The sequence below is a fragment of the Natator depressus genome, chromosome 7 (assembly GCF_965152275.1).
Source record: "Natator depressus isolate rNatDep1 chromosome 7, rNatDep2.hap1, whole genome shotgun sequence".
Taxonomy (NCBI): Eukaryota; Metazoa; Chordata; order Testudines; family Cheloniidae; genus Natator; species Natator depressus.
In genome coordinates this window covers 37,569,795-37,583,807 of record NC_134240.1, presented here as the reverse complement: position 1 = coordinate 37,583,807, position 14,013 = coordinate 37,569,795, and the positions used below count along the sequence as shown (strand labels likewise).

General features: G+C 40.7%; 1 protein-coding gene across 1 annotated transcript in view; it reads left to right on the top strand.

The window, feature by feature from the left end:
• The window catches only part of SYN2 (synapsin II), a 400,357-nt gene that overhangs the window by 231,748 nt on the left and 154,596 nt on the right, over positions 1–14,013 (top strand). Inside the window, exon 4 of the mRNA XM_074958155.1 lies at positions 993–1,149. Within this exon, the coding sequence (XP_074814256.1) occupies positions 993–1,149 (157 nt within the window). The remainder of the gene's footprint in view (positions 1–992; positions 1,150–14,013) is intronic.

The window sequence follows — 14,013 nt, the reverse complement described above, 5'->3', positions numbered from 1 at the left end:
GCAAACACATTAAAGTATCTAATTCTGCTTGACTTATGTGGCAGCGATTTATATAAAATACACATTGAAATTATTTAGCAATACTGCCCACATGTTTTTAAAGCTAAACATTAGGACATTGGTTAGGAATTTTACGAGGGGAAAAAAAGCTGTGAAGTTCTTTAACTTTTAAAGTTTTTATAAAACAATGCATTTCTGCGATACAAAGGGTAAAAAACAGAAGCTAGAATACTGCAAATACCACATGTGTATATATAATGCACATGGTATATATTATATGTCAGAGTGGAGTGTCAATGTACTGCTGTGCATCTCAAGGGAGTATTTAGCATAAGTTTTTGAATCTGTAAGACTCCTGTCTGAGGCTGCCTACAGTACGCGTTAGGGGTGTGATCCCTCTGCACACGTATACACACTTTTGCCTCCTCTCATTAGTCTGGCATGAGTATAAATAGCAGCGCAGCTGCAGGAGCACAGGTAGCAGCAGTGGAGGCATGGCTTAAGTGTGCTGAGTATCTACCCACTGGTTTCAGGTGGGTTTGTGCTCAGCATGGCTAAACCATGCCTCTGGTGCTGCTGCCCGTGCTACTATGGCTCCACTACTATTTGTGTGGGCGCTAGTGTGATGAGAGCTAGTGAGAGTGTACAGACATGACCAGGGAAATCCCACCCTAGCTCGTAGTGTAGTTATAGCCTGAAATTCCTCTCTAGCTCTTAATCTTCATACTAGGATATGATACCTTTGGTAGTCATGACTTCTCTAGTAGCAAAAACTGAACAGAGATGCAACAAAGCTGTAGCTCAAAAATAACAATGTTCACCTGGTTTTGTACTTCAGCCAATAACAATCTTTTTTATGCTCTTGTAAAAAAGCTATTTTAATTCATCTACTACTCTCCAACAGCTCCTACAACTTTCCCTTTTAAGATACTCTTTTATCAGAGAAAATAATTTGATCATTGCCTAATAGTTACATATCCTTTTCTCTTTAGGTCATTCAGACCTGATTTTGTTCTTGTTCGACAACATTCATTCAGTATGGCTGAGAACGAAGACTTCCGTAACTTAATCATTGGAATGCATTATGCTGGTATCCCCAGTGTCAACTCCCTAGAGTCAATCTATAATTTTTGCGACAAACCTTGGGTGGTAAGTGATACATTCATTATAAAGCTTTGAATGTAGATTCCTGGTGCAAAAAATTAAGTGGTTATTTTCTTTTGAGTTCCTAGTTTTGGTAATTTAAGTTCCAAGCCATCAAGTCACTCCTCAGAGTGGCTGACCTGCAATGAAAAGGGTAGAAAGCAAACAAGCTGCATTTCTGAATTTCACATTATGAATGAGCCAGTGTAGGAGGAGTAAAGACTAAGAAAATATTCAAAATAATGAAATAAAGGTGAGGAAACTGGCTGAAAACCCACATGCTGCTAACATCCTCCCTCAATTGAGGAGGATGTGTTTATTCACAGCTTCTTCTGGGAAAAGTGAGTTCAGAATTTTTTTCATACTTGTGGTTTTTAACATAATCTAAGCTAACTTCTTAACCATTGTTTTCTTTCTACTTGTGAATGCTTTTTAGGCAGTGCTCTAGCAAGGAAATATGAAGCTATTAGCTACCTTGTTTTGAAAGCTGTTTTCATAATTTTGTAAGTACTAATGAGGAGTCAGATTTTGCCCTCAGTTACACCTAGGCAATTGCTGGGGCCACTTGTGTTTTGGGAGTTCTCGTATACAAACCAGATCTGTCCATACTTACACTTATCCAGGCCTGTCAGATCCTCAAAGGTTCTGTTTAAGTTTGCTTCATAACCACATAGGGGGTAAAGGAGAACATGGTTCTCTTTTTGGTGCAGCACAGTCAGAGCAGAGCCTACAGAGCTGTGTGTTAGGCAGTGATATTGACTTAAAATATATTGTTGTAAAAAGCTCATTTGAGATTGAAGCATAAGAAGATTACGGAGGGTGTAATTACTTTCCTTTTCATTGTAGAGTCAATGGCCCAATAGCTAATAAAACTTTCAAGACTACTGTGGGTTATAAATAGTAAGTGATTCACAAGTTTTTCCTCTGAAATAGGAGGAGGAAACGTACACCTGACAACCTATTTTTTCCATTGAGGGAAAGTTTTACTCTAGTCCTCATAACTGCCCTCAATATTTTTATTTTTAACATTTTCTAAGAAAGGCCTTCCAAAAAAAATGACCTGCCATTACCGTACACAGCACACAGCTAATTTTATAACATTTTATGCTGTGATAAAAGCAGGCGCCCCATAATTGAGAGGTTATTTACATTGCTGCATGTGTTATTTTAATGCATCTGTTATTTTCTGCTCTGTGTGGCATTTCTTAATGCTTTAATTCATCTTATGCAATAAAGCTGGGCAATGAGGCAAAATCAGTGGCATTTATATGCAATAATGGTGTAATAAAATGTTAATGAATAATAGCTCATTGTAATCTCCTCCTAGTGCTGTTAGAGCTTTGAGGGGTTTGAAATATTTAGGTAAGCACTGAGCTTGGCAAGCCAGGGGAAAGCTTTTGTAAGCACAGTGTGCTGGACTTTCAGATGACTGTGTTCTTTCTTCCAACAAAAGGGAAAGATTTCTGTTGCTCGTAGCTGATCTTGTCTCTTGTAAAGAATCAGCAGAGAGCTTTTGCTAATATGAGTCTGATCATGTCCATAACAGCCAGGAATTATTTGAACCCTTATTCTAGTAAATTCCAAATACTATGTTAAAACAAACGTCAGGTTGTACATTTGAAACTAAAAGATCTCAGTCATGTTGCACATACTACTTGTTTAATAGTGTGCCTATTACAAGACAAATAATAAAGCTACAGAAACTGTCATATTTAGTCTGAGTCACTTCAGGCATTTGATATAAAGAATTTCCAAACATTGTTATAACATTGAGGTAGTGACGCAATAGGCAATAATGAGATGGCACTTCTCTTCTAAATCCCGTTTTTTGATTCTCAGAAAATTACCTTTTTGGCTGAAGTTTCCCATACTAGTCTCAGCCCAGAAATAAATGCTTTTAGAAAAATGACATTAAAATATTTTTCAGCTGATTTTTTTACTTTAATTTGAATGTGGAGGAGAATTTATTTTCCTTTCTAAATGTTGATAACCAAAAGATGTCTGTGTTTTAAATTTTGAAACCTGGTCTGTACATAGCCCACAGTAATGCGTCTCTCAGAGATGACCATTTAGAAATAAGTAAGTTAATGATATTTGAAAATGTCAGACTGATCACGTATATTCAGCTAGTTTCCTTACCTTAATCATCTACAATAAGCTGCTGCTGAAAAGCTGTTTTCACTAAAATGCATGACTGAGGGGATGATTTGAACCGATAGACATTTCTATACATGTAGTTTATATGCTATCTAAAAAGTGTGGACGGTTTATATGAGCATAGCTCAGTGGCCTTGTCCTACATCAGTTACCCTCCTTAACTTCCTCTCAGTTCCTTATATAGATGATACTCTTTATGTATGCCCATGTGTGTTACAGTGCATCTGCAGAATCACTTCTACAAGCAGAAGAATAATATGAGCTGTTAAAGATTTTGGAAATGTTTTTACTTTAAAGAAAGCTCTTCAATATCTAGGCTCATGCACCTGCCAACACTCCCTTTTGTTAGGACCATAGACACGCACTTTAGTTAAACTTTCATACTGACTCAGTTAAACCATCCACAAGGTGCATGAGTAGTATTCTGTTCTGTTAGCCTTCTGTCTTAATATCCAGCTTGTAGATTTATAGCATAGAATAAGGAAATTGGAGAAAAAGATAGAACTAATCTAAAAATGAAATGAAAGGGGAGAACTCTGCTATTTGGAGTAGATGTTGTACATCTATAATCAAGAATATTTTTCTTAAATTCTTGCCCTTCCCATTTTGGCTTACATACTAGATTAAAAATGATAATGTAAAGTACATTCTGATCATTTGGATTGTATTTACATTATTTTTAATCTTAATTTATAGTAAACACCGTTCTATATCTAAATGTGTGTGTTCAATAGTGACGATTGCCCATGCAAACTCTGAGATCATTTTTGCGAGTGTAATTGCATATGTATCATTATGTAAGGATGGCCATACCATTTACTGTATATAAACCCTCTCTGTATTGCCCCATTTAGGAAAGACCTTCAGGACAATTAACTTGCTAATACCAGTGAGCAAGCAATCTTATGAAAATTATTCATAGAAAAATTATATAAAAGTTCAAGAGTTTAATATAAAATTATAAACCAGATGTCCAGGTCTAGCCATCAGTCACAGTCTTCATTAACAATTGATGGGAAATAGACTCAGCCTGCCCGAGCAAAGCCTGAGGTAATTTATTTAGCAAAAAGTGGTTTCTAATGGGGTCTGGAAACATCCAGTGATTGATAACAGGATACAGGCAGTGTATTTTAAATCTGGTACAGGATGATAGTGTCTGGTGGCTGGTTGGTCTATGGCAAAGCACTCGATTGTCAGAGTGCAGTTTCTAATGAACCACACAAAATCTCCATCACAATTGGCTTTAATTACTACCCTTGTTGGCAGTCCTAATAGACCAGCAAAAAACTGAATATAATTGGGGGGGGCAAAAATACCCTCTGAGCCATAAAGGCTGTCATTCAAAAACCTGAGTTTATGCACCTTGATGGAGCAGTACAGGGGAAGCTAGTACTGCTGATAACCTTAATTTCCCTGTTCTGGACATTGAAAGAAATTCAGTTAATAGACTTATTTGGTCACTGGTGCTGTCAGTCTGGCACTGTTCATTAGCCTTAAATTGATTTCAAAATCGAAGTGAAAATGAAGAAACTAACCAAGCTGAAAACTGCGCAGTTGACAGTCTGACTTGGATTCAGTCTGTTAGATCAAAAATTGAGATGCTTTCCCTGGGGTGCATCTTGAATGGGATAACACCAAACTGGCTGGAAAGAGCAATACTTGTAATCCCAAATAAGGAGGCATACGCTTCCCTGAGAATCTAAGTATTTTCCCAGCCTGAGAGAAGTTATAGTTTTCCAGGCTTTCTGACTGGAATGTGTGAAGCGATTTGGAACGATTTCTTTCCGTTGCTCTTACCTGGCTTGATCTAGAAGGTGAAAAGGGCCTCTACTTCTGTCAAAACCCTCCTGTTTACTTATGAAGGATTTAAATTCGTGATATAGTATGATTGCATCGGATGACTGTCCAGGAATGAATTGGTGAAATCCCTGAGGTATAGATTCCTTTGGAGTGGCCAGAACTTTATAGCAAAAATCTTAGTCGATGGCACTGATAATGTTCTGAATATTTGATTTTGAGCCATAAGAGATGCTGTGAAGGCTGATACCCCACTCTGGCACTTTGAGTGCAGAAGGTGGGAGCCCACAAGAATTCTAAAAATTAATACTGGCCACTCCAGGCTTGTATTAAACTCCCAAGGTTACAGCTTCTCTCTGACCTTGGAAGGGTAGATTCTGCCACCACCCAAATGCAAAAAAACCCTTTGAACCCAGGAAGGCGCACTTGGAAATTCCTCCCCATAGGGTACCCTCAAACCCTTTCACACACACCCCCACGGGGAAGAGCCAAGAAAGAAAGAAAGGAAATCAGCTGTTGCCACCAGCTAATTAAACAACATATGCACAAACCTCTCAGGACACAAAAAACCCAATCCTGTTCTTAAAAAGGGTACATTTTATTAAAAACAAGAAGAAAGAAAATACATCTGGAACTTAGGCTATTGCTAGATTTTATAAAAAAAGAGCAAATATAATAATTAAGCTTCAAGAATGGGTTTTTTGAGGTCTAGCTTAATGGTTACAAGCAAAACAAAAGCTTTTTAGGGGTTAGCACAGAGGAGTCCACAAGCCTTACAGAAATAAAAGAGATAAACCTAATTGCGTCTTCCTAAACATTTCCTGATCTACTTACATATCTGGGGTTTCCAATAAGTAGTTTCTAGGTATGATTTGATGATTTTTCATACCTTGTGCAAGCTTCTTACAGCATTGCTTCCCTGTGTCTCCTCTCTGGAGAGAACAACAGACAGACAAAGGGAAAGTATTTTCCCAATTTTTAAAAGTTCTAGCCCTCCTATTGGCTCTTTTGGTGAGGTGCCCACTGCCTTCCTTTTACCTATGGTCTTTTTTTAACCCTTTACAGGGCAAGCAAGTAGAGAACAGCTACTAACAGGGATTTTGTAGCTAACTGGCTGGCTGGGTGTCCATAAAAGGGATCTACCCAGCCCCCCTTCATTTATCACAGATGCCAACTCAGATTGGAACAGATCTCACCTTACCTTCAGGAAACTCCACCAAGGTTTCTGGAGTCCATTTGTAGTTGGAATTTGCATGCCAGTTGTGACTGGGAATGGCTGATCTTGGGACTGAAAAAATTTACCAAGCACTTTATACTCTGTGAGTGCTGGAGGGTGTTCTCCAGTTGTAGAAAAGGTGAGGTCAGGAGAAGAACACCAAGGTCCATCTTTTGCTATGGAAAGGGGCAGCTGCTTTGGATCATGTAGAAGCTGCAGGTTGACTATTTTACTCCTGGGGGAATTCTGCGCCACTGTACATGAGTAGAATTTACGTCTCCCACAGATTTCTTTGCTTCCCCACAGAAAAATGACTTTCTGACAGGGAAGCAAAGGGAAGCCACAAGAGTGGTCATACGAGCCTCCCCAGCAGTATGTTCTGGGTGCCCAGGGCAGCCGGCAGAGAGATAAATCACTGTGAGGCAGGGGGTGGGACTGGGGATGACCTGGCTGGTGGCTCCTACCCTGTGCTGGGCTCATCTGCTAGTCCTGGCTGGGCTGGAGAGGACAGGACTTCCTCTTCCCCTGCACAGTATCTGGGGCTTTGTCAGATCCACCCCCAGATTTCTCCCCCGGCTCTAGGAAGCTCTGAAAACTGCCCTCCCCACATTTCCTGTACGCATTGCTCCTCAGCTGCAGGGGGAGGGATCCCTGTACAGGGAGCTGCTCCCCCATCTGCCAAACCCTCATATATCCAGACCCCCTCGTATCCAGATCCTTCTGCTGAGCCTCACTCCCCACACACCCAGAACCCCCTCTGACAAGCCCCATTACCCCTGCACCCCGCAACGAGCCACCCACACCGAGATCCCCATCCTACAAAGCCCCAACCAGCTGCACCTGGACCCCCACCTTACTGAGCCCCAGCCAGTTGCACCTGGATCCCCACCCCACTCTCCCAGCATCTGAATCCTCCCCCACTGAGCTCCCCACACCCAGACCCCCCTGCCGAGCTCTGTCCCCGCCCCACACCCAGACCCACCTGCTGAGCCCCAACCACCTTCACCTGGACCCCACTGCAGAGTCCCATTACCATTGAATACAGAACCCCCCCCCAAAATCCTTGTGCATCCAGATCCCCCCTGCACCCGGATCCCCCACTGAGCCACTTGCATCCAGATTGCCCCACGCACAACCCTCTCAACAGGATCCCCCCACACTAAGCCCCTCCACACTTGGATCCTGTCTTGCTGAGCCTGCCTGCCCACACCTGATGCACCTGGCACGGAGGGGCAGGACCCTGGGGTGTTTCTGGGGCAGGCCCAGTCCTTGTGCTGTGTCAGGTTTGGGTTCAGCCTCGCCGCTGAGTCTGTGTCCCAGGGGGAGCTGCACAATGATCTCCCACCTCTGTGCAGCCAGTAGCCTGTGCTCCCCAATGGCATGCTGGAGCTTCCACATTTATTTGACAAATAACATTTGCAGAATTTTAAAATACTGGGTGCATAATTTTTAATTATGCCCTCAGGAGCAACTATTGATACCTACTCTTGTAGCCTTACTCCATCTACATCATCATCGGGGTAACTCCAGTGGGCTTGGTGTGAATTAAAATTTCCTGAATAGGCTGGAGGTCCAGAGAAGATTGGTAAGACAAGAGTTAGCCAGTTGACAGATGGAAGTTTATAGACATTGGTAAGAGTCAGGTCCTTTACCTTTAGCCTTTTGATAACAATATTTGCACCTGATGATGAGACTGAAGTTGCTGGAATTCCTTCTCAGACATAGGATGCCATCCCATACTCATACTGCCTACGATTGAGGTGAGACTACAGCAAAGCCAGGAATTGATAGTTGAGTGTCAATAGCAGATTGTGCTTCCTGAAGTAAGATGATATATGCTTCGTGTTCTGTGGCTAACTGGTGGATGAAATCAATTGAGCAGAGATTCTAATCTCGGCAAGAGAGAGAAGACCTATTCATAGCAAAATCCATCACATCACAGCTGGTGGCTAATGGCAGAGCTCCTAATCAAAATAGTTTTCAGTCATCCTGTTAAAATTATGGTTGCTGAGATATGGCAGGCTTGGAATGTGGATGCGAACCTGGTGGCTCCTTTTATTGATCAAGAATTTTACCTGGCTATACATCAGTTGCAGCCTAACAAGGCTCCTGGTCTAGATAATATCAAGAATGTGTCGGTCTCTTACTTTAGGCCAATCACCAAAAGCCAGCTGCTTCAATTTCTGAATCATTGTACACAGGATTGCTGCAGCTCAGAAATCTGGTGCAGAGCAAAGGTCATAGCTGTTTCCAAGCCAAGGAAACAATTGACATACCCAAAGGGCTATTGGTTGGTTTCTCTGCTGTATGTTACCTACAAGCTGATGGAGAGACTAATCCTGCTGTGATTAGTGTGGTAGTCAATCATCAGCTGCCTTGCATTCAGACTGGATTCAGAAGGGGATGATGCACCCAAAATCAGATACTATGTCTGACACAACACATAGAAAACGCATTTGAGTCAGGAAAGAAAGTTGGTACAATCCTTACAGATCTGATGGCAGCCTACTATCCTGTGTGACATGTCAGGCTGATGGCCAAGCTGCTGCAAGTTTTTCCTTGTAAGCCTATAGCGTAGTTCATCCAAGAAATCATTAGAAACCGAAGCTTCCTCTTGCAAGTCGGGGATAAAATCAGTTGTCTTAAATGTCTCCACAATGGCCTTACTTAGAGTTCAGTTTTGGTTCCCATTTTGTTCAACGTATACACTTATGACCTTCCTGAAATGCAGGCCAAGAAATATGTGTATGCTGATGCCATCTGTATTGGTGACACTAGAAACAATTTCCATAGGATTGAAGGGCATCTCAGTCAAGACATGGTGACAGGTTTCAGAGGGGTAGCCTCTGAAAACAATGAGGAGTCCTTGTGGCACCTTAGAGACTAACAAATTTATTTGGGTGTAAATTTGTTAGTCTCTAAGGTGCCACAAGGACTCCTCGTTGTTTTAGTTAAGCCATGGGCATTTTGACCATTTTTTTCTAGCAGTGGAGATTAATTCTTAATGAAGCCAAAACAGTGGCAACTACTTTCCATCTAAACAGCCGTAATTTGGCACAGTCAAAAATATGAGGAGAGTTGTGATAATGTTGCCTGCCATCTACTTTACCAAAATATTAAATTAGAAAAAAAGATACCACTAGTGGTCAACAGTTGGAAAAGGACAGAATTAAAACCCAGAATGCAAACTATATCAACATTATTTTTTAAGGTAACAGGAAACTGAAAGCTCTTGGCATTATATGTCTAGAGACCTAGATGGGAATCAAGCTTGTACAAAAATACCTGTAAAGATCAGTCCAGCTTCATTTGCTTCCTTGCAGGAAGTTATTGTTACTAACCTTCTTAAATGTCAGGAAAGCTTCTAGGAACACTTTGTTAGGGCAAAACTTATTTCCTTTCAGCCTTGTAATTAATCTGAAATCCGAAATCCTAGCTGATGAAACGTGCTTTATTTTCCAAGGAAGTGCTGGTTGTGGCTTTTACTTTTGCCATAATTGTATCCCATTAAAAGAGATGTTTACTACTCAGATAAATTTTGCAAACCTCATGTGTTTCTGTCCTCATCTTTGCAAGTATGTGGCCATGTACCCTGTTAACAAGTTTGTTGACATGTTTTTTCCTTCACTGCTCTTATTGCCAAGCTTGCTTAACTCCGTGTGTCCACGTGTTGCATTTTGCCTCGCATCTCTTCTGCAGAGCATTTTCTTGTCTCTGCTTTCATGTCTCTTCCCGCTGAGCACTCTCTAATTCCACATCTTTCTCTCTTTTCATGGGCTATTTTAAGTGCTTTTTATTTCCTGTGTGTTATGTTACTGTATTTTCCCTCTCCCTGTCTCCCCTTTCTGGATGTATCACTATTAAAAGTTTGCGCTCTCATGCCTTTTTCTATTGAAAAGTCTGTACTCTGATAATCTAAGCAGCAGGTTGGCACGGAACTTGGAGGCACTCCGCAGGGAGAGAATTGAGTTGTGTTCATTCCAGCTTCCTGCTGACCTCCATTGTTGAAGCTATGCTAAATAGGCAGAACTCAACCATACAGATAAGTTTCAATCTTGTGTCAAAGTATCTATTGGAAGATATAAAGCACAGCGCTAAAAAATGAATGTGCATGGAGGAAAAAAGCATTTTTAAAACACTCTCTTGCAAATGTGCTTTTATCATGGACTTTTCATTGCTATTTCAGGCCTATGGCTAAAACCATAAAACATAAATCCTTTACCAGATATCCATCGCTGTTTATGGAGAATTCTGTGCTCAGTTCTCATTAACAAAAAGAGGAATTGTGCATGAACTCGAAACAATGAGCCAGAATCTGGCTGGCAGTTGCACCTATATATATATGCCAGCAAATCTTGATTAGAGAAGGGCAAGGGTGGAAAATGTCTACCTTAATTCTGGCTTCCATTCAAACCTGAGAAAGAAGAGCCTCTCTTGAAGCGCTCCATAACTAAAATTTGAGAGCGATTTCAGGGCAGGGCAGTCAAGTGTTTTATTGCCTAAGATCTTGACCCAGCACTGAGCTCTGTACATCCACTGCCCCTTCCATGCTGGTAGGAATAATCTGCTTCGGGGGGGGGAGCTGGGAGTCCCGACTGGAGGGAGCCAGTATGGGAAAGGACATTAATCCTGCCAAAGCAGGGGGGTTTTGGTGGCCATTTAGTTATGTTTTAGGGAGCAGCTATACCAAGACCAGCTCCCCTTGACTCACCACCAGCAACACCAGGAACCAGAGGCTCCATCTTACTTCTCCTCACGCAGTAAAGCACTTATGTCCCTGCATTCCAAGGTTGTCAACATTGTGGCAAAGCTGCCAAGGTTTGTGCAGCCACATATGATGATGTGCCATCATAATGTGTTAATTTGCATGGTGGCTAATAAATTTGCATAGAACCATGCATTTGTTCTTTAAAAAGAACTGTGCGGATTTAGTGCTGGTGAAAGGTGTTACATTTACAGACCTATGGAATGCAGTCCTCTCTTTATCTATAGGGCAGAAGCAGGACAAGTTTCCCACACATGGTATCCTGTCAGCATGTCTGAACCCTGATCTCAGGGGAACTTTCTCTAGGGGATAAAAGATATATTTCAGGTTCTAGGGCCAGTGCAATTTTTGGCCTCTTGTACCATCTACCAGTTAGGGAAAAGCATGGTGGCTGGTTTGTGTTGTAGGAGCTGATAATAAGACCTACCAAACTCATCTTATATAGGCGGTTACGAAACATCATTTAGATGGGAACAGTTTTGAATCCCTACTGGGCTGGGCTTAAACATATACCAGTGACCTACAGATGAAAGAATTTGTGGTTCACTAGTAATGCACCTGTATGCTATATTACAAAGTCCTATAGATGGCTATCACATACCAAAAAGATGTTAAAAAAAAAATTAAGATTATAAAATCAAGCAACAAAAATGTGGAAATACCAGAATTAAGGTTATCTTTCATCTTTAAATCTTCCCTCTTGTGTGATTGCAATATGTACATCATCATATGCTAATTTTAATTCTAGGATCTTTCAGATCCATAACCCAGGACTCCTCCTGCTAGATCTAAAGAGTAACTGGTAGCCTTCTTGTGCAATAGAACAGAATGTTGGGTATCAGGATTTCTGGGTTCTGTGTTTGACCCTGGGAGTAATATTGTCTAGTGGTTAGAGCAGTGGTTACGGAAAATATGGCCAAGCAAACAGATCTGGCACATTCATTCCATTCTCAGAGGCAGTGTGGAAAAATGGGTGAGACTGCTTAGGTCTGGAATATTAGAAAGCTAGATTCTATTTCCAGTTTAGCCTGGAGTGACCTTGTGCAACTTCTGAAGTTATCTTATTTGTAAATTGTGTGAAAGATGTTGCCTGCTTCTAGGGTAGGGGTATGAGGCATTGGTGCTAGTAATGGGGTTGTGAACTGTCCGTGGTCTCTTGGCTGCACACACCTTCCTGTAGGCTAAATTGCTTTTTTCCTTTGTGGCGCATCTCTTTTTCTCTCAGGTTTTGGCTAAGCAAGGACTTAAGGAATTGATGCTATTAGAGTCATGAAAAGTGCTGAAGAAATTTGGGATTTTCCCGCAGTTTCGCTTTTCTATAAACAGGTTCCACTGTATTTGCCCCAGATTTTGGTGTGTGTTTTGCCAGTTCACTTCTGGAGCCATTGTATGCTATTTTTCCTTTTGTATTATGTATTCCTGACTGTCAGCTTCAGTTTTCCTAGTGTAAAGTTGTCCAGAAGGACAGTTCAACAATATGAAGGTGAAAAATTGTTAGGTTTTGTTGCTTAAAACAATATTAACCAGTGTGACTAGACCTTGATTTTGGTAGGATTTCTCTCTAAATATTGGTTTAAATACATAACCAGGAGCATGGTTACATTCAAAATAACAATATTTTTTCTCTGTGCTTTTGTTTACTTTTGATAGTTCTAGTTGAACCTACTGTTGCAACAAAAGTGGAAATAAGGCTGGTTTGGATATTGTGATCCTTCTTACAACCAATTTCATATCTCTGAAATATTTAGTATCATTTGAGGCTCACTGAAAACACTCGGGATCTTAAAACTGTGAAAATGCAGCTGCTGTCTGCACATTATTTTATTTTAATTTTACTTTAGTGCTGAAGCGGATCGCTCTTTTGTTTCCTTTGTTTGACAGAGGATTTAGGTTCTTTGGCTCTGTAGACTTGAAACACAATATTATTGTGATAAGGTATTATCTATGTCATGATTACTCTCTCTTGAAGCTGAAGGCAGCACACTATGTACCTAGTTTTCTTGTTGGAGTCTTTGAAACCATTGAATATCATAAGAATCATTCAATGCAGATTAGAGCCTCAGTCTTTTCCTGTCGTGTTGATTTTTGTAGCAAGTAGTTGTCAGTCTCTGCTTCATTCTTCTCTGCACTGTGGAACAGCAATGGGAACTCTCACATCCATCTGCAGCTTCCGTTGTATTCAGCCATTCCAGTGGCAGAAAATGTATGCAAACTTTTAAAATTATTAGCTCCTACAAAAAACAAAACAAAGAAAATCACTGTATTCAAATAATGCTAAGGCTGAGACATACAACTATAAAAGCCTGGAACTGTCAAGCTATGATTGGCATTCACTTGTTGCTTTTATCTATTATTCCCTAGGGTAGTGTTGCAGTTTACAACGTGCTGTAGGTACTAAACCGACATTGCCTGTCAGTTTCAGATCCCTGCAAGTTAAGGACAGACTTTGACTTTGCTTGCATTTGCAAATTCAGTATCAAAAAATAATCTGTGCCGTAAGTCCCTCACTGAAGTATTACATATATGAGTTGAGACAATAGATTTTATTGACTCAAATTTATTCTTTGTACATGTACCTAGACATGGGCATCATGTGAATTTTAAGTAAATTGCAATAAATAAACATTGTATAATTATATCTTTAGATGGGCGTAAAATGAGCAATTCCTTCATCTAGTTGAACTTCCTCAGTCTTAAGTGATGCTAGAAATAGCTTCATACAGGCAGACTCCTGCTTCCATTGACTAAAAAGGGGCTCCACATTAGTGCAGGAGTATGGCTGCATGGAGCAGTTTGCAGAATCAGGATGTGAATTTCCTCTCAAGCCATGTGCACTCTTATTACCACCTTGTATTGAATTAACATTTGTGTTAGAGCAAAATGTTTTTATATCTTTGCAATGTGTGAAGAAAGCAAAAGCATTTGAGACATATTG